The following is a 25911-nucleotide window of genomic DNA, read 5'->3' on the forward strand; positions in this document are numbered from 1 at the left end:
ACCAACTCCCCGATGTTTTCTCACATTATTGCATGATTGACATCGTGACATCGCAATGAAATCAGCCATATGTCCCAACATCCAACGGTTAAGTGTCAAATTCTTTTAAATACCCCATGTTTGCAATGAAAAGGTACGAGACGTCAAAACTATCAAAATGAGCGCATTGGTACTGACGCATCGAGCAATTCTCTTCTTATAGGCCTCTGCTTAGCCATCTAGCGACGATAATCGAGAAAAAGTTTAGTGACACTCCGAAAAATCTGTATATTTCAGAAGTGAAGTCTATGATATAACGAATACCGAAGGTTTAAAACGAAATATGTCTATCTAACGAACAGATGATAGGTTAGAATCGACTGATTTCCCGACAACGTCCAAATGGGATGGCATTTACTTGAAACACTCTTGCAACAAGTGGGCGAGCATGCGACTTTGGTGGGAAAGCTCTGGGTGACGGCAACCTTCGTCTTTCGCTTTATCATTGTCGCGAGCGTCGGTGACGCGGTGTATTCCGACGAGCAATCGGACTTTTACTGCAATACCGAGACGCCAGGTGAGATTTTGCACTCACGCGTGTCATGGCCTACCTTTAGTAGGCCACACGCGTGTATATATTTATGTTGCTGATTGGACGTATGACCCGCGTTAAAATAGCGGCTATCAAAACAGTGTGAATAATTTGGCACTGTGGAATCCAAATATCATTCGTGTTTTCACCAGGACTGAATAAAACTTTGTCTCTGCGAGAACATAAACTCACGAATTTGCTCCATCCAATTTGCTCTTGGCCAAGTACTAGCGGCGGCGAATCATTTATCTTATTTACAACCGGAATGGATAATGGAATGGATATAGTTACATCTTAGTTTTGTACGGACTTGTACTACTAGATAGTTCTAGTTGTCTAAATAGTAGGACAACTTTTTGTTGCACTAAAATCGTGAGAAAGTTGCATTTAATTGTAACAAAAGTTGCACTTATATTTGTGAGAGTGAGATACTCGAAAGGTTACGTTGTACAACCTAACAGCTTAGGATTTACTGGGTGTTTGCTTGTTCAGTTTCCTTTTTGGCCATTCCATCGATCATGCATACACTTTTATGTTCCTTGGGTTTAAAATTTCGCTGTCAGCTCCCGCAGAGCTGTCAAATTTGGTACTCTCCCATTTCACGGACGGTCAGGCGAGACAGCCGAAAATTACATTTTTGCCAGTACGCATCAATAAAATAACGTAATGCGGGAATAATTTTCCGCAGAAAGTCAAACAGCAAAGCGATAAGCCTACCATCCGCTGCCTCCAAAACAAATATACTATACCACACCCTAAACCCTATAGGTCTGCAAACTTGTTCCAGGGCAATACAGCAATGATGGCGTCTTTAATAAAATAAATAGCCTGAAAAAGGCGACACATAGTAAAAATGTAATTTTAGAACAGCGGTTCTCAACCGGGGAGGTCCGCGAAGCAATTCCAGGGGGTCCGCGAGACCTCTAAGTTAGCAAAATGATTGTTAACCTAATATGTATATTTATAAATTAGGGAAAGCATGAGCCAGTTTTCCTCAACAACTTCTAAAACCTCATTACTCACATCATCAGAATAATCGTATGACATGAAATATCACTGTGCAAATTCATTTTAATTGCCAATAATCTATACTGATACAAACATCTTGCTCTTTCGTGACGTTTTGTGAGAGTTTGTGGAAAATATTAAAATATGGTGATATATAGTAAGATCAATCAGAGTGACTTCGTAGTCAGTGTCACCAAATTAGTTAAGTGGTTTGAAATAAAAAAAACCTGGAGTATGCTTCCTAACTTTTCCCAATCAAGGGATTGAAACCTCTCGCCACGAAGTCCATTCTATCATGTGATATACATAACCGCACTACTCCAGAATAACTTCCAAGATGAGATGCTAGATAAAAATGACTAGGCTGGGCGTGATATGTTCATTAAAAATATCCTTTTTCATTCTATGGCCATAAATGTTGCGATCACACCAAAAGTGTCGTCGGAAACGTTACGCGTTAATATGGCATTAGCCTCCATCTATCTTTGTGGAAAGGGATTTTCGGCACTCGTTCATATCGAATCGAAGACGCTGATATTTAGAGCCACGTAGGCCTACTTCAAGAAATACAGCTGCAAAGTTAGCTTTGAACTCATAAAATTCTACACAATTTCTACATAAACAGTATGATGTTGTTATCACGAAAAGTCATTTTGTTGCTGTTTATCACAAGCCTACACTTCATATTTGCACAAGACAGATAAAAGTGGCACTATAATGAAGTTAAAGTTGAACTAAAACTTGAGGGGGTCCGCAAGGGTCCGTGGCAGTCACAAGGGGTCCGCGAAGCCAGAAAGGCTGAGAACCACTGCTTTAGACGGTCTCGCCTGGGCGTCCGTGAAATGGGAAACGGCCTCAAATTGAAACAACAAGAATCAATCATAGTTCGGACACTGTCGCGGTTGGCTAAGGCTGTTGAACCTAGCTTGCAAGCCCTTGCGTCATATATTAACATGGAAATGCGTCTATAATCCATCACATATAGCTCCGTGTTATGCAAATCAAGAGAATGAAGCCATTCTAGAAGTAGTTTTATAACATGTTTTTGAAAATTCTCCTTTATAAATTTTAAGCGATACTTGATAAAATAGTTACAGTAAAAAGTTGCATGAAAAATATAAAAAAAGTTGCAAAAAGCTGCAATATGAAATTCCTACAAATAGATTAAAACTTCATACTACATAAATTCTGAGTATTTAGGAAGCTGCCCTAGGCTACTAATTAGAATAATTAGGGCGAAATGCCGATAATCTAATTTTAATCTAATTTGTGAAATGTTAGTTTGCTCTAATTCTGATTCTAATCTAATTTGTGAAATGTTTCTATGCTCCAATTTTAATTGTAATCTAATTTCTTGTTTCCCTGAAAATGCTAGCGGAAAACTGCGTAGTACGAAACGAGCCAAGCTTTCTGTACGGGCATCGGGCATTTGTCACATTCTCGTGCTTATATATGAATGTGGTCTGTTGGCGATGGTCATTCATTTATTTTTCTTACGTAATTCAATCGTTGCAGTAATTTAGTAATCTTTCTTTTTATCTCGTCTTGCACTTGCGTATATAAAGCGCCTTTCGGACATTGCAGTCGGATTTTCTCAACGACGCTTAATTAATTGTGAATCCCGCACTATAACTCGCCACCTTCAGATCATACATTTGTTCAGTATTTAACATTGGAGTGTCAGACAGTTGAATTGCAACAACTTGCGTCAGGTTATCGCAAGATTAGATAGGGTTCTGCGCAGACACAATCAGAGCCGCGCAGACACAATTCACAATTAATTTATATATGAACTGAACCCGATTCAAAGTTTTAGCTAATTCAGTAATTCTAATTCAAATGTAATTTGGAAGAAAATGGGTAGCTTTACCTCTAATTCTAATTTAATTTGGAATAAAAAACGGGCTATAATTCTAATTCTAGTGTAATTTGGAATAAACCGAGTTGTTATAATTCTAATTATATTGTAATTCGGAAAACCTGGCTGAAAATTATGGTTGCTCAATTCCGGTTTTGTAATCACTTTTCGCACTGTCACCGTGATGTACAGAGTGATAATAAGTTGCCATTGAAAGAATGTTGATGAAAGATGTTGTGATTACTGATACATTCTGAAGAGCTTCTTGGAGGTACAGAACTTCAATATACAATTGAATAGTATATTCATATTGTAATAAACCCGAATACTTTCGGCTGACACTCGTCAGGGGGGTATCGTCAGCAACTAGTAGAGAATTGGAAAGAACACTATATCAACACTCACATTTCGAAATATGACGTCACCAGCATGAAATGAGATCTTAAATAAGAGAGCGTTCGATGTACTATTTTAAGATGGTACACGAACTCCTTTTGATGACAAAGCTTGGGCTGATGTATTTTGATAAAGGTCGACTCCAAGGCACACAAATCGCTCTCTTATTTGAGATCTCATTTCATGCTGGTGACGTCATATTTCGAGATACGACTGTTGATATACAATGTCCTTTCCAATTCTCTACTAGTTGCTCAGGATTTTCCCTGAAAAGTGTCAGCCGGGTTCATTTCAATATGAATATACTATTCAATTAATACATTTGCTACTCCGAAAAAATGCTCACGGTGTATAGTGTGGAAACTTCTAAGATTCGCTTGCGAACACGAACCTCTGAAATATCGAGGATCGTATAACGAACACGAACATGAATGGAGCGTGGCACCAACCAAGTTTTTATGTATGGCGTAGGCCTAATAATGTATGTGATGGCGTATAATGAAGCAATTAAGGAACTTCAATGGTGATTTTGCGGAAAGGAAATGCCCTTACATAAGATTGACACGTACAAAAAAATAACTTGAAAACTATCTTCAAATGACTGTCTGAACCCGCAATCAGTTCTGTTGATCCGAAATTTTACAATACTCCACAAACGACTTTCAACCGTTACACAACAAATCTGGATTTCAATTGAGTTGTCTATTCAAAGTCGCATCTGTTCATGAATCACATTTCCCTCGTCGCTGCATGATAAAATGAAATGTGTACGATTGTAAATGTCGGAAGGACCTTTTTGTAACGCCACAATTACAAACCCGCCATCGCATATATATCCAATATTCGCATACACATTTGTAAAAGCACCTGCAACCCAGGTTTACAAACAAGTCCTAGTTTTTCTTACTCCTAACAAACATGTTTATTCAATCAGAGAAAAACAGTATTTGGTCCCGATTTCGAAGTACTGATACGGACAAAAGATACCAATAATGTGGAAACTTTACTATTCTTTGAAGTTTCAACGCAATACCTGTCTTGGCCGTCCGATATATTACCGATATAAACATACAATATTTAGCATATTTCGAATGTCCATACTACCTTATCAGTTAATATACGAATCGCAAAAGACTTTGGCCTGGCTTCATTACGAAACTACTGAACTTTACTCTTACCATGATATTAAGTCCACATTAGTTTATCGCGACTAATGTGCTGAATTGAAATATATTATATTTTGGTAAATTTGTAGGCGAGTAAATGCTGCTTTATAAAGTGATTAGCTAAATTAATTCTCTTGATTGTAAAGCTGATTTCATGGACAACGATGTAAAACTGTGCGTTGGTTATTCTTCATAGCTGTCTTCCCTCTACTGTCTCCACAATCAAGAGTAAATGCAATTTCCATTTCTAATACCATTTCGTTTATCAGTAGCAATATAACTATATACTTCGCCTGAGTAAAGTAACAATATGACTTAGTCTTGAGTTTCGATCTCGCAAGATAAACTGCGCTGAACAAAAAAACACGATCTACTAATTTGAATGATGGCCAACCGGGTTCACGTTCAGGCCTGATGGATTATTATTCAATAATATGCCTTTCTGTTAACCGCAATTTGCTACGTGTTACGTAGGAAGACTGGACCGAGACAGACCACATATACCCGAGGCGATCAACTAACCAGGACACTTTTTTGATACGAACCTCCCATTAACTGAATGACGCCTCGCAGCGATGACTTCGCAATGCAAATGTTACACAATCATTCAACTTATTCCCTTGCTCGTAAGGTAAATCGATAAACAGTAATTTACGTAGCATCGCTGCATGTTGATGAAGCGTTGATAAAACACATTTAACGTTACGACATTTGACCCACTTCACCTGTCGTCAGCCTGTAACTATATATATTTTTTTATCATTTAACGAGACAATGGTGTAACACTGTACCTTAGCGAACGACATACATGCATAAACAAAGTTGTGTGTGAAGTTGCGATTAATAGCTAGGTAGCAAACCTGTAAAACTTTGCATCGCAGGCTGCAAAAATGTGTGCTTCAACCAATTCAACCGAATCAGTCACTTGCGATTTTGGGCTGCTCAAATAATTGCCGTCTGCACTCCTTCTATAATTTTCGTCGTGTACGCCACCCACGTTCTGATGTCGTCGCAAAACGACAACGAGGTGAGAATAGTGGAATAATTCTTTCAAGTTGTCACATTTTGTCGTACGCAGCAGACGTACGAGGAAGGGACGAAGGAACTGGTAGCAACTGAGACGCCGCCGGCAGTGACAACGAAAGGGAAATGGGGAAGTAGCAGGAAAGCGAGCACCAGGTAAGACTTCGATACACATACTATCCAAGCTTTAAAGGGTTTACAATATAGTTATTGACGTACCAATAAAAGTGATTTGTTGAGGGAGATAGGCTGAGGTGGAATATTTCCAATGGATGCAATCGTTACGTTACGTTACAATTTCAGCAATTGCATTCGCCACGGGCGAGCGATGGCGCATGCGGTCAATCCTCTATCTAATAAAATTGCGTCAACTGTCGCTCACTATCCCCCTTTACATTCCACGAGCTATATTTGATCCTCGCCGAGTCCACAGGTCAACAAAGAGCAAGACGGGATTCTACGGTAGCCTGAGAGGACGCGTAAAGCACACTCGTAAAGCTACCAATGGCGAAGAGTCCCCAGAAGCGGTCGTGGGAGAGGAAGGTGAACCTGCAGTATTTTATAATGCCACCTTCCTCGTCAGGATTAATCTAATTTTTCCCACCGTATGCCATTCATTACTGCATATGTTATCTGGTCACTCTGGACATAGGCGCCAAAGACCATACAATACAAAGTGATTGCTAATATCTATTGATCTCCGAATTTCAATCAACATAGGCTGGGGAATTCTAGTACAGCCTACCTAAGAGATTGAATTCCGAGAGGAATTTCAACCGCTGAGTTTGTTTGTTATTATTAGAGTAGGCTACATAAATATAGTCATAATAGCGAAAGCTTTTAGTCGTGAACTATAGCGCAAAATCAGTTAAGGTGGATACACCGAACAGAGATTATAAGCATTGACAACTGCTGGCTGGTCTGTCGATATTCCAAAGTTAACATAATTAGTAGAAATTACGTTGAATAACCGAAACAATTTAGACGACACACCCGCCGAGCTGCAGGATGACGGGACCGACATTGATCAATCGTTAGCGGACATAGAAAGACAACTTGCTGCGCTGCAAAAGCAACAAACCAGCAAAACCACGAATATACGGATTAAATTTGCCTATGTGATAGCGCTATTTTTAAGAACGGGATCCGAAGCTGTTTTCGTTTGGCTACAATATATCTTATACGGCTTTGAAGTTCCCGAAATATACCATTGCGACAGGTTGGTGGCTCGGGCGATATATAGAAATCTGCGTTTTGGCAAAGAATGACAGCGGTTCTCTCAATGTGTGCAAACAGTTGGTCCTTTTCACTGTGTATTGAAATCGCAATTTACACTGATTACTGACACAGCACAACGTCAAAAGAGACTTGCTCCACTCTTATATTTTCCCTCAAGAAAAATGAATATATAAATAAATCCGATTTCAAAACTTTACCGTTTATACTCCGCGGAATTCTATATAGCGTCCATGGCTGGATTCAAAGCGATTTCGTCCACGACCAAGACAACTGAATATACCGAATACTGAATACTGAATACTGTCTCTGCTCTCGTACCTACATTGTTGCAGTAGTTTTGTGTGAAATCGAAATCGATACCTTATGTAGATATATATTGATTGCTATATATTTAAATCGTCACAATCATGTAACTATAAAGCTTACAGAATACAGATGAGCTAAATCAGGGGTTCTCAACCTCAATTTGGCGTGCTGCTTACTAAAAAAATGGTCAGCACCTTCGCCGAAACCCGTGTCCGGTCAATACCGAGAATGCTATTACCGAAAATGTACATTGTACAATTGTACATTACCGAGAATACTATTACCAAGAATGAACGTTACTGGGAATATACAATACTGAGAATGCTATTACCGAGACCAGGGCCGGCCAACCCGTGGCCCACGAGAAGGTTTTGAGTGGCCCGCGAGGTAATTTCCGAAATTTCTAATATCATCAAAAATGGATTGCACAGATTGTGTACTTGCAAGGCCAACCAAAAATTTGATTAGTCTGGCCGCAACACTTGAGATGTGATGACTAAAATATCAGTTTCGACTCATTGACAGATCCATCAACCATTCATATATTGGTATATCTTCGTACACTACAATAAAGCAGAATAATTTGCGATAGATTTATCAAAGGTAAAAATTTCCTACAAGCTTAGCGCGTTGTCACTCGATTTCTTGTTCTTAATATTGTTGCCCTTTTGTGAAAATTGAAGAACACCCAATGTATCAGATTGAGTCTAACTATATTCGCGATTACGAGACAAAGTGTCGCTCAATATATGCGACATTGCATTTGCACAGGCAGTAAGACCGTTGACTGTGAAACCTAGGCACGAAATGATTGACGCATGTTGGTCGCAGCTTTCGATATCGATATGTCCATGCGCCGAATAGTCCAGTCCTCGCAAACTTAGCCCAGCGATATACAGCAGGCCCGCAATATAATCAAGTGACAATATTATTGACCTATGAACTTCAAAAAATTTTCGCGCTTCGCGCGGATAGTGGCCCGCGCAAAAGTTCGTCAATCGAATGTGGCCCTTTGGCTGAAAAGGTTGGCCAGCCCTGACCGAGACTGAACATTACCGAGAAAGACACGACCTAAATGGACATTACAGAGAAAACAATTAAAACATTCAACGCCATTAAAAATGATGAAATTCTGATCACTCGCGACATGCATGATCAATGATCATTGGTCAGTGCTGTCAGGTATTGTTTCCTTCCGCCGTTTTTGCGCTAATATTATAGGAGCCTATTCATTTGCCCGAATATTTAAGCACGACGATCAGTAACAAAAAACAACAATTAAAACGAATGGCGGACGTTACTCTTCCAAGCGAACTTAATGATCTCGAAATCTATTACGATATAACAGATTCCGCGTCGGGTTGATTAGCCGTGAAATCGGGTACTGATTGGTATGATAGCGAGACGAGGTCTGTGAGATCTCCTTATTTGTTGTTTTTGTATGTATGTACTTCATCGTAACTCGCGATCCGTAATTAGAGGTGTGAAACCAGTTACGCACGACACTGGACCAATAGTTCAATATAACTTGGCTATGTATTTTGGATATCCGATCCGTGCGCATTCGTTAACTCGAGTAAGTGCCTTGTAATTTGACACGCGGGTGCTTTCGTAACTTGATTTTGGTTTATTATAGCGAGGCATAAACCAAGTTGCGTCTACCAGATACGAAAACACGTCTTCTCCATTCGGATTGTTATCGTAGTGTACTACAGCGGAGCTAAATCCAGCTTTATTCCTGGTCAAGCCCGGAGCGCTGACGGAAGGAGTCATGCCATTATCCACAAGCGCAAGAGTGTGATATTTTATGTATAAGTATTTAAAGTCAGTATTATTCTCGATAACGCAAGCTCCATCTCAGTTTTGTGTTAAACGTTTTTCTTTACTGTCACGGTGACACAACCAGTGACAGTAATGGAAATTCAAGTAATTTGGATCCCTATGTTGAGATTACCGAAACCCTATGTGTGTACTGTGTATATTCGGTGTCAAATCTCGGGTATAGATCTTGTTCTCTGTAATGACCATTCTTGGTAGTGCCTTTCACGGTAATGTCTAGTCTCTGTCGTGCCTTTCTCGGTAATGTCAATTCTCGGTAGTAGTATTCTCGGTCGTGTCCGTATGAGTAATAGCATTCTCGGTAGTAGCATTCGCGGTCGTGTCCGTATAGGTAATAGCCAGCACCGTAACTGCCGCACCCCAAACCCCCCAATTGGGGGGGGGGGCCCGAGCTCGAAGGGGCCCAAAATTATTTCGTGAATTAGCATAAATCATAGAGTATTTTTTGAAAATTTAAGCAATTTTTTAAAATTTTTTTTCGCGCTGCGCGCGAATTCAAGTAGCCATTTATCTTTATTATTGGGTATTGGGCCATTACCGCGCCACGACCCACCAAGACATACAATCAAGTTTTAGGCCATATAACATGCGACTCCAAGAAGTGTGCCAGAACGATCGGCAGCGAGAAAAGCTTGGCCGAAAATGTCTATGCCCTTATGCAGACCGAAGACTTCGTTATGTATACAAAATACATATAGGTTTAATTGTCCATAGGAGTCTAAATGACTGGCGCCGAATGTTCCTGTCTTTGCAATTTGAACCTCACAAGACAAATACCATCCCCCTGGAAAAAATTTTATGCCAGTGAAGAAATACCAATTTGAAATCGTGTGCGTCTCTTAGTTTAGAAGCCTACGTTTGGGCGATTCTATATTTTTTGATATAGCAGACTGGAAGTCACGAAATAACATCATGTAACGAAGTCATATCATCGGGTCCGCGCGCCCGAAGATGTTTAATCATTATTTACGGGCCCTCTTGTTTTCAAGACACTTCACTCAGCTCTACCAGTAAATCTAATTACGTGAGTAGAGAGGACAATAAATTGATAGCATAATATATATGGAATCGCCGATCTGATTAACCGATTTTATCATAAATTATCGAAAATTTTCGCGCTTCGCGCTGGCTCACAATACAGTACAGATAATTTCGTGACAAACACGAACAACGTGATCGTTGGGTCGTTTTATCACCCTATGGGAGTCCAAGACCCACGTTTTTGGGGGCCTGACGAGGTGCTGTTTCGTTCCTGCCAACGGGTATACGCCCGAAGATGTTTAATTATTATGGAGTGGTCCTACCTTTTCAAACACACCTGACTCAGCTCTACCGGCCAATCTGATTACGTGAGCAGATAGAAGATAAAAATTGATAACAATATATGCAATTCCCGATCATACTTACCGATGAAATCATTAATTGTCGAAAATTTCCGCGCTTCGCGCGCTTAGGCGACAAAAGCTGGTTCACTAAACAAAATCCCAATGAATATGATGAATAGCGGTGAAGAGTGTATCGCCGGAGGGGGGTCTGGGGGGCGAAGCCCCCCAGAAGTTGGGTCTATAACCCTATGGGGGGCCCAAGACCAAAGTTTTTTGGGGGGCTGACGAAGTGCTGTTACGGCCCTGGTAATAGCATTCTCGGTATTAGTATGGAACCGCCCAAACCTACTCACTGCCTATGTGGGAAGCTGGCGATAATGTGCGCACTGCGCAGTAATAGCATGTCAACTCGTCAACCTCCGCTATTGAGACGATAGCAACGTAGGCCTATACATACGTCTGTTTCAACGATTTATATCTATATCCAGTCGAAGTAGTCGAGTAGTACTACCTGAAGTTCTGCGACACATGAAATGCAGACAACGATCTATATAATTTATTTAGCAGCGCTGGGCGAGTGCGTATGTATCCTGTTAATACATAGTACTGCCGATAACCAGTAGTTTTTACCGAAAGGGGAAATTCCCGTCATATTTATTTCTACGCACCCAACACTTGGCCAGACACTGACCTAACGCGACGCTTTAAAATGACGGGTAAACTGATCTGATACCTTGTTTGTCGGATTCAAATTCCTCAGAGGTCGTTATTTTATATGTTTTCAGGAATGAGCCGCCGACAGCATCCGGTTAATTGACATTCTTGTAATGGTCATTGGTATTTAATTTTCGCCTCTTCGATCCCTATAGAATAGGCTAATGGGCTAACGATCCCATTGCGGTCGTGACCGCTAGGTTGGGAACCTCTGCTCTTGATTTCACGAAAGCAATCGCTGGCAATAAATTTGTTGCGCCATTTTAGTTCTTTGTTTTTGTTCTGAGCAATTGACGAAACGCGAGTGTGTTTCCGATCATACAGCCTATATACTCTTTGCAAGGTTACGCATAGTCGAGTATATTTTATATTTCATCACATACTCTTACTTGCAGACGTTTTGATGCGCCCCGGAAATGCGCTATATACTTCTAAGGTAAACGTCATTGAATAAAGAATATAGCTATTTTTTTTCTTTAGTAACATGAGTAACATCGCTGTTACCACGATTCGGAGAACCTCTGCGGGTATCTTTACCTAGAATTCCTTCATATCACTTAGATTTGAATATCATTGCGTAGTCAACTTTACTCGAAAATGAAAAATACCAGAAAAAAACTACTCATCACATCTTGCTGTATAGTCAATCTTAAAACATGGTCTACCTTCCAGAACACCTTGTCAGCACATCGTGGACTGCTTTGTATCCAGACCTACGGAAAAAACGCTGTTCTTATGGTTCATGTTCGTCGTGTCTTGTATATGCCTGCTGCTTAACATAATCGGTAAGTTACTACCTAACCACTCGCACCACTCGTGAAAATAAATACATTAGGCGACCATTTTCCAAGTAGGCATACATTGTGAGATCGTGCAAAACGCTATAAAAGTTGTTTTCTCACGCATCCGAGCGGATGTCAATATTTTAATATAATCATTATATAATTATTATTGCACGGTAAATGTGTGATTCGCGATAATGAGCGAGTCTTAACTAGCAACGACGGCGAAATTCTTTCTAAATATTATCGTGACTATTCTCAAAGCTCTTTTGTATTATCTTTATTTTTATAAAACGTATGGAACGCATATTTTAAAAGTCACCTTTGATAAAAAAAAAAAAACACAGCACAAGGCTTCTTCGATCGACGAGCTCCTTGTGTTAAGAATATATGAATTTGAAATATTCATTTGAAGAAATAATTCAAGATCAGATATACGCATATGTGCCAAGGTATATATCAAGTCGATGATTTATGAATTATCATAATCCATTTGCTTGTTCGTCTAAGCGTCTGGTGATATTTTGTCTGGCCGTTATCGTCAACTCGATAATTACAAATTCAATTTTCTCACTACTCGACACAAGATCTGCCCGCGGCTCTTTGGAAAAATGTAAATAAATATCATGATGGATATGATGCAATCGATATCATAATTCAGGCTATATTAAATAAATAGGCTAAATCACTCAGTGAGGGTAATTAATATCTCAGAAATCAAATATCTCGGACTCAAGAAACTGGCCAAGGTTCTTTGTTCACCGTCTTCAGCGGAGAGCGACGAATCAATTTACGTCACCGGCGCAAAATCTCCAAAAGATTACACTAATGAAACTCAGAGCGGATCAGGCGAAGAAATCACTGGGAATACAAATCGAAAATATTTACATAATCAGGATGGCCGAAGAATGAAATCAGAATCTGACAGCGATTCGATAGGCTTCAGTGAAATAGGCAAACCCCCTCCTTATCCCATAACCAATTTCCCACTAGTCCACAGGTACGGATTGCTGCTAAACTCTAAGCCCCCTCCTACAGCTCCTCATTCGGCGGAAGTGGAAAAGTCGTACCTGTGATATACCCAACATTGCAGGAGACATATTTCCGGGCAAATCAGAATCATCGTATCTATGGGATACGAACTTGACTGTCTTAAATCTTGTGCGTACATCTCCTAGCCTACTCTCCCAACAGTCTGAATAAGAGAGGTATTCATATTCACCTATATATACTCATTCAGCGCATTGTCGGAGAAATATAGTATTTTGTATATAGTACTCTACCCGTCCATTCGGAATTACCCTAGTTTTCATAAGTAAGCGATTATTCTGAATTGCGTCGTCTAAACACATATGAAATGCGGTCGATTGTAAACTTAAAAGCGTGTTTTGTAAACGAATCCCGTGACTGTAATTTGAATATAGCCTTTACAACATTTATGAGCTCAGTACACAGTTATAGGTCAATCACCTACATAGATGTTAGTGCATGTGTGTCTAAAGTCTTCGCTATATGCCTACTGTAGGAATACATGTACTTAATTAGATATCATTCTTTGACCGTTTGCTGAAAGTTATTGCCTATATTAAAGTGTTTTGGACCACAATAAACTATATTTTCATGTGACATAGGTCTACTCGGGAAACATATTCAAATATATTCATTATTCACCCTTACATTGACTTGGTCTGTAACGAAATACCTCTTCTTTTTCGAAATACTCAAAGTAGTTCTCCCCTACTTGCAGAACTCGCTCTAGAATATCTAATTTTTTGCTACTTCTACTTCATAACATTTTGTGATTTTGCTTACTTACTTTAGCTGTTTTCAGTTTGTAAAGTAGAAGCATTATATTCCTCCAATTAGAACAGGGGTGGCCAACGTTTTCTACCAAAGGGTCACATGAGATTTACGAACCATTGCACGGGTCTCTTGAATGTTGATGACCTTTTTTTAGTCGTCCGATAGCAGAGAGCCGGATTAGATAACAGTGAAAACAAGACTAGTAATACAGCGCAAACAATTTTGTCAGGAAAACTCGGTGTGCACTCATGTCTCAGCCTCGCCAAGCGCGAAAATTTTTCAGGGTTAGGGAATGAATTCGGTCAATAAGATATGTACTTGCATATATTGCGGGCCGTCTCAATATCGAAGATTTCGGCGAACTTGCGTCTATTATTACCTGGGTACTGCCTTACTTGCCTCCCCTGACCGCGCGACACTGCTCTCAGTTCTTCTAATTCATTTCAATTCTTTTGTCTGGAGAACATCCGTGTTCAAGTTAAAATCCGAGTATATTGCCTCTCTTTTCCGCAAATAAAATGACAGCATATGGCATTTTTACGCTATCCGCCATATTTTTTATCAAGGTATATACTAATCTCGCAAAGTGCGAACACCGTAGACGATGCTACTACGGGCCTTATACTAATTTAAAGTCAGCCAATTCTACTTTGCTTGAAGGAGTTTTAGGTTACCTTTGAAAGTACTACTTCTACTCGTACTAGAATACATTCTTGCATCGCTACTTATAATTCTAAATGAGTAGTTTTGAGTACTTTGACCCCCTCTGCCATTATACTATATATGATGATGCCATATAGTATATATACCGTCCAGGGGTTCTCGAGTTTCCCTGTTTTTGTAACATTTCTCCAATAATATACTATCCTACTAGTAATGATTAGTTTACTTCGCTTCACGGTTGCATCAAACATCGTCGGCATCAGAAAGTAAGTCTACGTGGAATCGTCATTAGTGAAAGAGTGATTTACTGCAAGACAGTGATTATGCATTGAATTCGCAACCAGCAGACCGAGGAGAATAACTGTAACCTACCGCCCGGGAATAAATTATCCATTCTGAGAGGCGTGCGCGTCGCGATAAGAGTTTGCCATTTCGTTTAATATGGCATGTCAGAGCGATCCTTATACAGTTAGAGAAGTGCCACCTGTACGAAACGTGAATGAATGATTGATGGATTTTTTTCCAGGGGCGTATAGTATAGAGAAAATGTTCTGAGTTAAAAGTTAAGTTGTTAATTGCCGAAACATCGTGACGTCTCTATAGGGCATAGATATAAAATTGCGGGCTTAACTACCAATCGTAGTCCGGGCTACTATCTTCCGCACACACCCGAGACACACATTCAGGACTTTGTCGAATTTTACCGAGTTTCGTGGGAATCTTTGAAAGGGAATTTGTGATTGAAAATTTCTCGAAAAAATTCCGAGGTGAGCCCTTTCCTCAGAACAGTACCGTTGTCGTCATTTATCCTAATAATGGGACTATTATTTGATATATCACAATGCAGTAGTTATAAAATATACTAAAACAACATAAAAATTGTGTTAAATGTATCGACTTTATGAATTCGATAGACTTACACTGTTCGTTTCAAAAGTACAATCTGGCACAACTTGCGGACATCAAGTGTTTCCTTTGGTTCACATTAATGACATAACCCACAAAAATAAATACAGACTAAACTATATTTCTTTTCGATTCTGTGTCTATGGTATATAAGATTACATGGCGCTTATGCCATATCTTAAATACATTGCTAAAGAGAAACTGATTAGTTAAATTTTACACGGTTAATGTGAACAAATCGTTCGCATTCTATTGGTCACCAAAAGTAGTTTGGCTATGAGTATGAGTGATTTGTCGATGTGGAATTCGATAGCAATCTGGATTGATGGGCAAATTCCACCGTTTCGGCAATTCTCGTCAGCCATTCATTGATGCAATCCGGTTATGCTCTTATATGACGAATCAGTACCGTTACAGTAGAGTGCCTAAAATAGATCCAGAAAACCTATGATTAGAGGCAATCATGGAGAATGTCATCTGTCAATATATGGTAATATGCAGGCCCCCTCTACATTCTCTATAATGAGTTAATGACACAGTTCTAATAAGAGACTACATTACACAATACATATTGGAATTCAAAACTTATAATAATATCGGCAAAGGGTCATCTCATTGACATTCATCCCAGTCGATCGTGATGCTCGATACGATACATGTTGACATCATGGATGCATCTGTTGGTGTTATGTCCACTTTTCATCCCTATATATCATGTTCATGTCAAACATATTTTCCGAATTGCCCGTCGTGTTTGTCTAGCAAATATACTGACGTTGGACCAAGTTAGCAAACACCGGCAAATTTCCATCACAGTACGATTCGTATATGCAACGGTATATATAAATGGAAACACTCTGGTAACATGACCATGACCATTAACCATGGTGGCTTAAGAATTTAGAGCGGCGTTCCGAACACGAATGAAGATCGAGGCAGGTCATACAAGTCCTCTTGCAGAAGATATTCAATGTCAGGCCAGTTATGATCTCTATGTGATAACTATAATACGATGATTTTTTGTATCAGATCGTTCAGATCGTTCGCGGTAATAAGCGCCATTTCTTTTTTACCAACTATAATAATAATAAAAATAATAATGTATCAAATGAATCAACCGTGGTCAGTAAAAATGCTTTAGCAAATGGATACTTCAAGATACAAAAGAATATTTTCTCCGCGCACGGAGAAGTGTGAAGGGAGTGTCAGGTTAGACATATATTGACCCAGCACTTTGAGGTACCACTATATGTGTTTGTGAGGAGAATCGCAATCGAGTGTATTAGCTTTATTGGTTGGCTGTGGTTTAAAATAACCGCATCGGAGAATACTGTATTTAATTTTCGTATCCAGCAACAGGTGGGCAGGCCGACGTAAGCATCAAGGAAGAGTGATGGCAGGTAGCGATAAAAATCATTCTATATCTCCCGGATTTCGGATTTCTGCTGCACTAATGGCATTATATATCGGGAGACGACTACAGGCTAGAACAAATTAACGTTTCCAGTATAAGTCTGTCAGTCCCGTTTACAGTTTTTATAGAAAATTAGGCCTAGATTTTGACAAGTCAATATGGCTTGGCATATATTAGAAAAATTGATAGAACAAGTAGCGCAACATTCAACTTTGGTAGGGAAATTTTGGACGACTTTCTTTTTTGTGTTGCGATTTTTGATCGTAGTCTCCATCGCCGACGATGTCTTCGAAGACGAACAAGAGGAATTCGTTTGCAATACTATGACGCCGGGCTGCGAGAACGTCTGCTTCAATGAATTCAGTCCGATATCGTTATTGCGATTGTGGGCTCTTCAGGTGACTAATTGCATAATCAAGTAGTCATTTGAGAGGAATCGTAAACATGTGGCACGGGAAATCGATACCAAATATAATAGTCAGGACAATTCGGGACGATACAGATAAAGGGAGACTCTTGCGTTAATGCCTTATATAGTTATAAAATTATAAAATTCTGTCATGCACGCTTTCAAATATGAATGGTAACGACACTTCAAGGTCATTGATTCTATATCCTATACCTTCGATTGTGTGCCTCCATGTGTTCCATGCAGCAAAACTGCGGGCCCATATTTAAACCGGCAAACTCAATAACCGACTTGTGTGCATCGTTCTAGAGATAGAGTGGTATTATAAAAGAAAAATTTTCATGGGCACCCATTGTTCATACGTTTCTATACATAAAGTAAGTATACGGTACACATTCGAGACAGTGGTGCCATTAGGATAAAGAAATTTGAGTCAAAGCCGATATGTTTGAATTTCAATTGTTCCGATTTATCTCTGGTAAAGTTACCAAAGTAGTATACAGAGTCTTCATTGCACCCGCTACATTTTGACTATGACTAATTGTTAATTACCAACTGAAAATCAGTCAATTCTAGGAATATCAAGAGGGCATGTATAGGGGAGATGCGATCAAGAATGCCAGTAAAATGAGGGCTTTGAATTCGTGTATGACTTCAATCTCACAGATGGAAATGTTTCATCCACTCGGCACATTCTTCCGGGCTTGCTACGCGATTTGTCTTGATTGTAATGTTCCTAGTCAATTTCATCTTAGGTCCTTGGAGTCGCGATTCCGAGCGTAATATTTATTGTCTACACCGCCCATAAGATGGACAAAATTGGTGAAGCAAAGAAGGCCAAAGAAAAAGAGGAAGACCGGAAAAAGAAGCTTGCCGAATCGAAGAAAATTCAAAGTTGGAGATATTTGTCCGGATCGGATCCTCCCGGTATTCCCCTTGTGTGCCAATACTGCCAATGCACGCGATAATCTTTATGCTTCTTTTCCTTGTAATAGAGTACAGTCGCATCAACGTGGTAAAAGGGGAAATAAAAAGTGTTGAGGATAACAAAGTAAGTGAAGCAATCGTATCTTTCTCACTTTCCTATTTTATTTTGAACACTGACTGAACCGAATAAGCAGTGGTCTCTTATGCTATCCCATTCGATGCCCCTTACACGCTGTCTTGTCGCATTGGCGTCAATCTTGCTTGGAGTTGGAATATACTGTTATGTTGCATACTCATGCTCATTTTACGGACCGTTCTCGACATATGGTGGGATATGTGAGAGCGACCGGTAAAAGATAGCGCAATGCGCAGCCTGGTAGCGCATTCTCCGCTGCTATGTCGCAAATAAGTTGACCGCCAACCAAGGGATTTGGTTAGCATAAGAGCAGGCGCTTTCAACCTTTTATAGTATAGTCGCCCATTCTCCGCTTTGAAAATGTTCTGTGGCCCACCTCGTAGAATCTTAATTCTGCTCAGGACGGGGAAGGAATTCTGAACTTAGAATTTAGGCTAATAGTCACAAGTTATCACGCTTCCGAATATTGCCATCAAATTGGGGCGAAGATAGATTTGAATGGACATGGACATACAGTTTTCACGTCGATTTGACTACGGTTGCTTGGATTTGTTTTACCCGGCCCTAATGTTACTTCAATCATGTTGCAAAAAAAACATGCCTGGTACTTCGAAAATTTGACTTTACTTGACTCATGTCAAAGTGTGCTATTACTCGATATGATGACTTGTGACTAGAAGGTAGTGATTTTTTCCCAGCACTGGTGGGAAGGCGATTGCATGCAGCTATATTGTTAGAACAGTGGTTATGTTACGAGCTTGAATATGAGAAGATCATATGTCTCAGTTCACGAGTATTAGTTTCAAGGAACATGGTGTATTTATTTACGAGCATCAGGAACTCTGCACACGTGCTTAATGTCTTTCACGAATGTATGGGCGAATTCTGTGAGCTATAGACATATATTAGAAATTGTTAACGAGGCGTCATCCATGTGTTTGTACCATCGATGAGATAAATTTTATGATATACATACCGGCAATCGGTATTCAAGGAATTCCTGACATATGGTACATAGGTATTGTATATGAGGAGTGCTCGATGGACCCATTATTAATAGCAAATTACCTATCTGTTTGGAAGCATACCTATTTTTACATTTCATGCCATAATGCTCATGACTTTGCTGTTGGGTGGAGTTCATATCTTGGAAAGTTACACAAATTATAGCATTTCAGCGCTGAGATATGTTATCCATCATTATCACGATTTAAAGGGAAAGAAAGAAACTGATGATAAGAAAGACAACAAAGAAAAGGATAGTGGCGACGATAAACCCTTGATTGTAGCCACGAAGCTGAAAGATGACAACCCGCCCCGCTTGCTGTTGGCATATGTGTTCCAGGTAAATAAGAATAAATATTTGCAAAGTCAGATAACACAGGATGATAGTAAATAACGCATATCTAGATACACATCACTTTCCAATCACGAATGCATGATGTCGTCGGTAAATGAGTAACTATACGCGCATGGCTATCTCTGCCCCCAAACAATAGAAAATATAATACAATTCTGAGAGCCACCCATAGATGTGTATAAGGTACGGGCTGTCGTTTTTGCTAATAGGATATCATTAGCCATTTCAAGGATTATTGTCGCACGTAATTTACATCCTTACGACCGTTGCATAGCTGATACAGACGATGACAATGCCTTCACTGTGGAGGGTGGGGTGATTCTTGGAGGTCATATCGTAGTAGTATAGTTTAGACTTTACGTCCTTGAATTATAATACGACAGTTCCAACTTCCAATATATATATAATATCATTTCGTTTTTTGTTATTCAGGTTGCTTTTCGACTGTTCTTGGAGATTGCATTCATCATTGTTCAGCTTCGCATTTACGTCTTCAGATTTTATATCCCGGAACTCTTTCAGTGTTCCAGGTGGCCTTGTCCTAACACTGTAGACTGCTTCGTATCGAGGCCGATGGAGAAAACCGTATTGCTGTGGGTTATGTTTGGTTAGTATCATGCTTACATGTTCACATGTTCATGCATATACAATAACCCTAACGTACAGTTGTCATAAATTGCTCTGTTCCATGTGATTTGTACCCTATACAAGTTATCTCTCACTTCCGCCATTCGATTAAGAAGAGATTCTGGTTTTCGACTGAAAGGGTAAAATAGTCACCAATGGTACTGCGCCGTACAACTCAAGTAGAAGTAGAGATTTATAAGACATGCCAAAATTACTTCAGATGGAAGTACAAAATGAAGATTTGTAAATTACATTAGTAAGTAGTTTCAAAAAGTGAATTAGATCGAGACGTTCTCATACCTTTAGTAAAGCCGATTGAATATTGGCTACTTTTGAAATTGCAGGGTGCATCTTCAAGACGAACGCAAAGCGACAAGATTAATTAATATCCATCAAAAATTCGGGAGTCGATTCGTAAACTCAATTTGCATGTCGACGGCCGCCAATACGTATTAATTAAATTGCGGATCCACTGCCGCACAAATTCTCTCCTACGGCCGCAGGTTGCCCACCCCTGAACTAGAGCATTAGGTTTAGGAACAGCAGCAATGTATTTCTGAGGAGTATGAGTGATGGTTTGAACCTCTAACATCACAGTGCTAATTCCAAACACACACCTCTTTTGCGTTCATGTCTGACTGTGTAAAATATTGCGGAAGTAGTCGTCAACCCAGTACTCTCGATGTCATTCGAAAGATGTCACTCATGACGATGTGACTGGAGCGTAGTATTCGATTATTACGAATAACTATTCAAAACCGGAACACCTCGATAAATTTTGGCGATGCAAGTTTTCTTTTAGTCTTTGGTGCAAATTCTTATTTTGGACCTGCTTCTTCCTTGACGCAGGAAATGATAGGAAGTTGCAGTTTAATGAATTTTACCATCCTTATAAAGCAGTGGTCGGGAACCTTTTTCGTCTGAAGAGCCATGTTAGCCCTATATTTTACATTTTAACTCCCAAAGAGCCATACTTGCCAATCAATTGTTGCGTCACCATTGAAAATCCGTGACGTCATGGTAGTACTAATGCGAACTCACTACATGGGATTCGTCGTGGGCGCCATATTTTCGCTGTAAAAACTCGCAGGCTACTATAACCATCCTGTGATAGCGCAATTCATCGTTATAGCTTAGAATTTATAATAACAGATATAAATCTAATTTAACTATAGCACTGATTCCGAAAATAAATATTGATCGCCTTATCAATTCTGTGGTAGCATAAACGTTGCACTACACGCCTACATTTTAACCGCAGTACTAGAAACTAGAAAGACTTATCAATTTGGATGTGAATAGCGAAGCGTTGTTTGTAATTTAGATACTAGATTGTCATATGAGCGTCCCCATGTCTGCTATATTTTCTTGATCAACTAAGATATAGTGCAATCCAAAATTACGCAGCGCACGATGGCGTTACAGCAACTTAAATTTGAGGATTTTATAAATGGGTCCGAGTGCTTATCCCTGGATACGCAACTGCCTTGACCTCTCAAATACATGTTTAAGCTGCCACGAGAATAATTATTCTGGCCGTTAAGAAAATGTACTAACAAGTTGCTGCAATATCGATAAAATTAAGTTTAAAATTTAAAATTTGTCCAAGAGCCATATCTTATACCCAAAAACGCCATATATGGCTCGCGAGCCGTAGGTTCCCGACCACTGTTATATAGTATACTGTCCCCTGTATACTGTCGTACGTATAGAAGGATTTTTAAGACAAAACCATAGCTAGATCGAGCTAATCACCAAATCTCGTTGATTCCATGCAGGAACTGGGGTGTTGATGATCGCTTTGGGGGTGCTGGAGTTATATCATATCGGCATAAAAACCATGTATAAAGCTTGGACCAAACGTCATCAAGATATCACCAAGGAATATAAAGTAGCTTCAAATAGTGCTCCTCAATTTGGAAGACGGGATGGCTATAACAGATACAAGGGCGGATATCCCCAAGCAGTAGGAATTAGAGTTGGATATGCGAGAAGTAGTATATCAGGCGGAGATGGTGGCATTCAAATGGATGAGTTTATTTGAAGCATGCTTTGGTGGACGGGGCGTTATCGGCCACAAAGAAAGATTTTCCATATCATTCGGGGAAATTTGTCCAGGATTGGAATATCGGACGAGAAAACCAATTGGATGGCGAATTCAAACATGTTGCTTTTCGTAAACTATCTTTTTGGTGTTCATTTGAATCTTTCAGTTATCTTAATGTTGAACTATCTTCAATGTGACATTTTTTAAAGGCTCATCTTCGTAGACCATACTCAGATAGTTGCCATCCTTGCTCGAATAATGCGATAAGCGACGGGTTAAAATTGACCTCCTTCTCGATTTTGTATCATTGATCATGTTTAAGCATTAAAAAAATCGCAGATCGAATGCGGTTGCAAATTATTCAAATTCGTTCATAGCTAGCCTTGAATCATTTATTCGACTAACGATCTGGGTCATCTTCCCAATTTGTTTTTCACATTATTGTCTTTTTTTACTATCTCACATTTTTTGTATCCCGATAACTTCGTTTTTTCAAACCAACTCGTTGTGTGTAAATTTCATCACAAACTCAACAATTTACCTCTTTTTGAAATATGTATATTTTATCACTGTCTTAAGCACAGCCGGCATTTTAGACACCGATCCGATAAAACTCACCCGGGCAGGTTCCCGTCGTTGAGCTTGTTCCACTCTAAGTAAATTGGGACAGAATTACTACTAGTTTAATTAATTTTCACTCGGTTTCTATGCTTTATATATTTCATTAACGGATTATTTGTGTGTATAGTTGTAGGCTATATTGTTTAGTATATCAAATGCAGCCAATAATGTTGAATTGCTTCCCGTTTTGAAGCACTGTTAGACTAAAAAATCCGATTGTTTTATAGAATTTTTATGTCTTATCGCAAGATTTTAATAGTTCAACACAATTTTGCATAAGCAATAGCATATACTCATCATACCACGAATTCTGTTCCACTCTCGATAATGTAAATTTTATTTTCTTGCATGGCATACCAGTAGACCATGCAACATGGAATAATATAAGGGTGCTTTTACTCGGGGTTCACATTATCAGTTGGTTGACTAAAAAAAGGCCAGCTTTCCGGCTCAGCACTCGAAATAGCCGACGGAGCGTTACTTCAGTGCTGATTTACTCTATCTCAGTCGAATTTTGCCCAATATTTAACCAATATTTTCAAAAAAGAGGACAAAATCCCAAAAAGAAGGACATTTAGGCGTCATCGGAGGACATTTTAAAAAACCTGAAATAGGAGGACAAATCCTCCTAAAGAAGGACGTATGGTAACCCTACTTTACTACCTTATCAGTTAGCAAATAATTAAAGTTCTTGTCACATAGCATAGACGGGGTTACCATCACGCCCTATTTTAACCGGATTTTACCTCTTTTCAATTAATCGAAAGAAAGTGACCTCGGAGGACGCCGAAATGTCAGAGTTTCGAAAAAAGTCTGGTAAATTGGGAGTCAAGTCAAAGTGATTCCCTTTTTTGTCAACACCACACATTTCCGTAAAAAAGCTAGTAATTCGGGAGTAAATACGAAGTGATGACCTTTTGTCTTTAGTCAGCATACTACTAGAGCGTTCGAAAAGTCATTAAAACCACCAGTGTTCTTTTCCGGTGCTGAAGCTTTCAGAATTTTTGAAAGATTTTGAAAAATTATGGTAACCCGAGCATGTTAATTTGTTACTATATAGTCTACTCCTGTGGACGCAAAATCGAAGGCTTCCTCAACTGTTAATAGTGACCCCATTTTAGGACATTAAATAAATTTTTGGGATCGTGAAACGTTGTTGGTTTCTGCGTCATATTTTTTTTTACGGGTTGTGGAGGAAATAGAAGCCAGTATAGTAGTGCGGAGCATGGACCGAATCCGGATTGGACATCCGGTCGGATTTTTTCAGTTTTAGCCCGAGCGGATCGGAGCCGGATCAGTACTTTTTTAATAAGGCCAGAATTTTTATGGATAAGCATGACGTTTGTAACTAAATAACTACCAACCAACCAACCAACCAACCAACCACACGCAAGTAACCGCCAAGCCAGTGCGAATATAAACGAGCCATATTTATAAATTCAGGGAATCACTGTGCCTTGTTAGGTCGGATTTCCAGCAGGACTGTTAAATTTTTGGCCGGAGCCGGATTGAAGCCGGATCAGTATTTTTCCTGCTACGGCCGGAGCCGGATCGGAGCCGGACCAGAGAATTGAAATTTTATCAGTTCAATACACCACAAAAATGCGATACAATGAAAAGACAGGAAGATGTCGAAGCGACAAGGAGTAGTCTATGGAATCTGACACCCACCTTGGCCTAGGCGATGTAAAGAGGAGGCATGCACACTGAATGAAGGTAAAGAAGATAGTATAGAAAAAGAATGCGACAAGAAATCGGGCGGCATGTCATGGGAAGCGAGATCGATAGGTCAGTCGTGGTCCGGTAATTTTGAGGATGGACTGTATTTATTTAGTAGTAATTGCATGATAATAATTTTTCATCCTCTCTTAGTTTACGTGTTCATATTTACTGGCAAAGCTGAGGGAGGGAGGGGCTTCCGATAGCAAGCGCAGGACCATTCCGTGTTAATGGATAATCGGCAATGTATAAAGGGTGGAGTGGGGTAAAGCGCGCAGGTGAGGTAAGACGCCCACCATCAATATGACAGAGCAAAGCGAGCGTTGAATGCGTCACAGTATCACAAAAATCACATGATGGTCAGATGGAACTGTCACTTGATTTCCACGCCCGCGCGAAGATTTGTAACGTTTTATGAAAATTTATGACTTTCTAATCATATTCTTACCAAAAGAGAGCCTTTAGAAACAAGTTAAATGTCGTATTTAACGGATACTAATTTCCCAGTCCTATTTATGATTTCACTACGGATATAGTTTGATTTATGCCATAGTCCGAAGACAAATTCTCGCTATAACCACTGGCAAGTGATTCATAAACATTGGCGACCTCAAGGCTAACACGCTTATACCCCGCCTGTGGGTAAAAACCTCAAAGGGCGTTTTATCCCTTAAAGTCCAGTAAATATGGATTCAGTAGCCATTTATGGGCTCGGTGTGTCATGGAGCAGTAATGGCGGGCTCTGAAATGCCTATTTTTTAAATAAATGATGCCGTTTTTTTCTTAGGGCGCTAAGGGTACCCATATTAAAAAACAGCCATTCAATTACGTTAAATCGCTCGAAGCGTCAAGAAAATTTTAAAGTTGTAGGAAATTTCTCTCGAAATACTCTACTAATTATGTTAATATGCAAAATAATTTTGGCGCCCGTCGAGTTCGGGATCCAAAATTGGAGGATTTTGGATGCGACAGTTACGGTCCTGGTGATACGAATGGGCTTGGGCATATTGCCTTGACGTGCAATGGCCCAGAAGGTGCCAAATCCGAGATGC

At 39.6% G+C, this 25911-nt stretch overlaps 2 protein-coding genes across 3 annotated transcripts; both read left to right on the plus strand.

The window, feature by feature from the left end:
- The first annotated feature begins 381 nt into the window (after window positions 1-381).
- LOC145450563 (gap junction delta-2 protein-like) lies at window positions 382-14573 on the plus strand. Of its 2 annotated transcripts, none has more exons than XM_080329081.1 (7): window positions 382-556; window positions 5881-6026; window positions 6078-6178; window positions 6456-6565; window positions 7007-7241; window positions 12118-12230; window positions 12942-14573. In XM_080329081.1, the coding sequence occupies exons 1-7, from the start codon at window positions 382-384 to the stop codon at window positions 13301-13303; spliced, it is 1242 nt and encodes a 413-aa protein (XP_080185207.1). In that variant the 3' UTR covers window positions 13304-14573. The 2 variants fall into 2 exon arrangements, with proteins under 2 accessions (XP_080185207.1, XP_080185208.1); XM_080329082.1 differs by having other exon boundaries at window positions 6081-6178.
- A 2156-nt stretch (window positions 14574-16729) lies between these two features.
- LOC145450566 (gap junction Cx32.7 protein-like) lies at window positions 16730-24291 on the plus strand. Its single transcript, XM_080329085.1, has 6 exons — window positions 16730-17411; window positions 18178-18349; window positions 18418-18473; window positions 19702-19830; window positions 20278-20452; window positions 22251-24291. Exons 1-6 carry the CDS (start codon window positions 17172-17174, stop codon window positions 22514-22516), a joined length of 1038 nt encoding a protein of 345 aa, XP_080185211.1. The 5' UTR covers window positions 16730-17171; the 3' UTR covers window positions 22517-24291.
- Window positions 24292-25911: the final 1620 nt, after the last annotated feature.

This window comes from Botryllus schlosseri, chromosome 11, assembly GCF_051294905.1.
Source record: "Botryllus schlosseri isolate E-star chromosome 11, Bs_hap1, whole genome shotgun sequence".
Classification (NCBI taxonomy): Eukaryota; Metazoa; Chordata; class Ascidiacea; order Stolidobranchia; family Styelidae; genus Botryllus; species Botryllus schlosseri.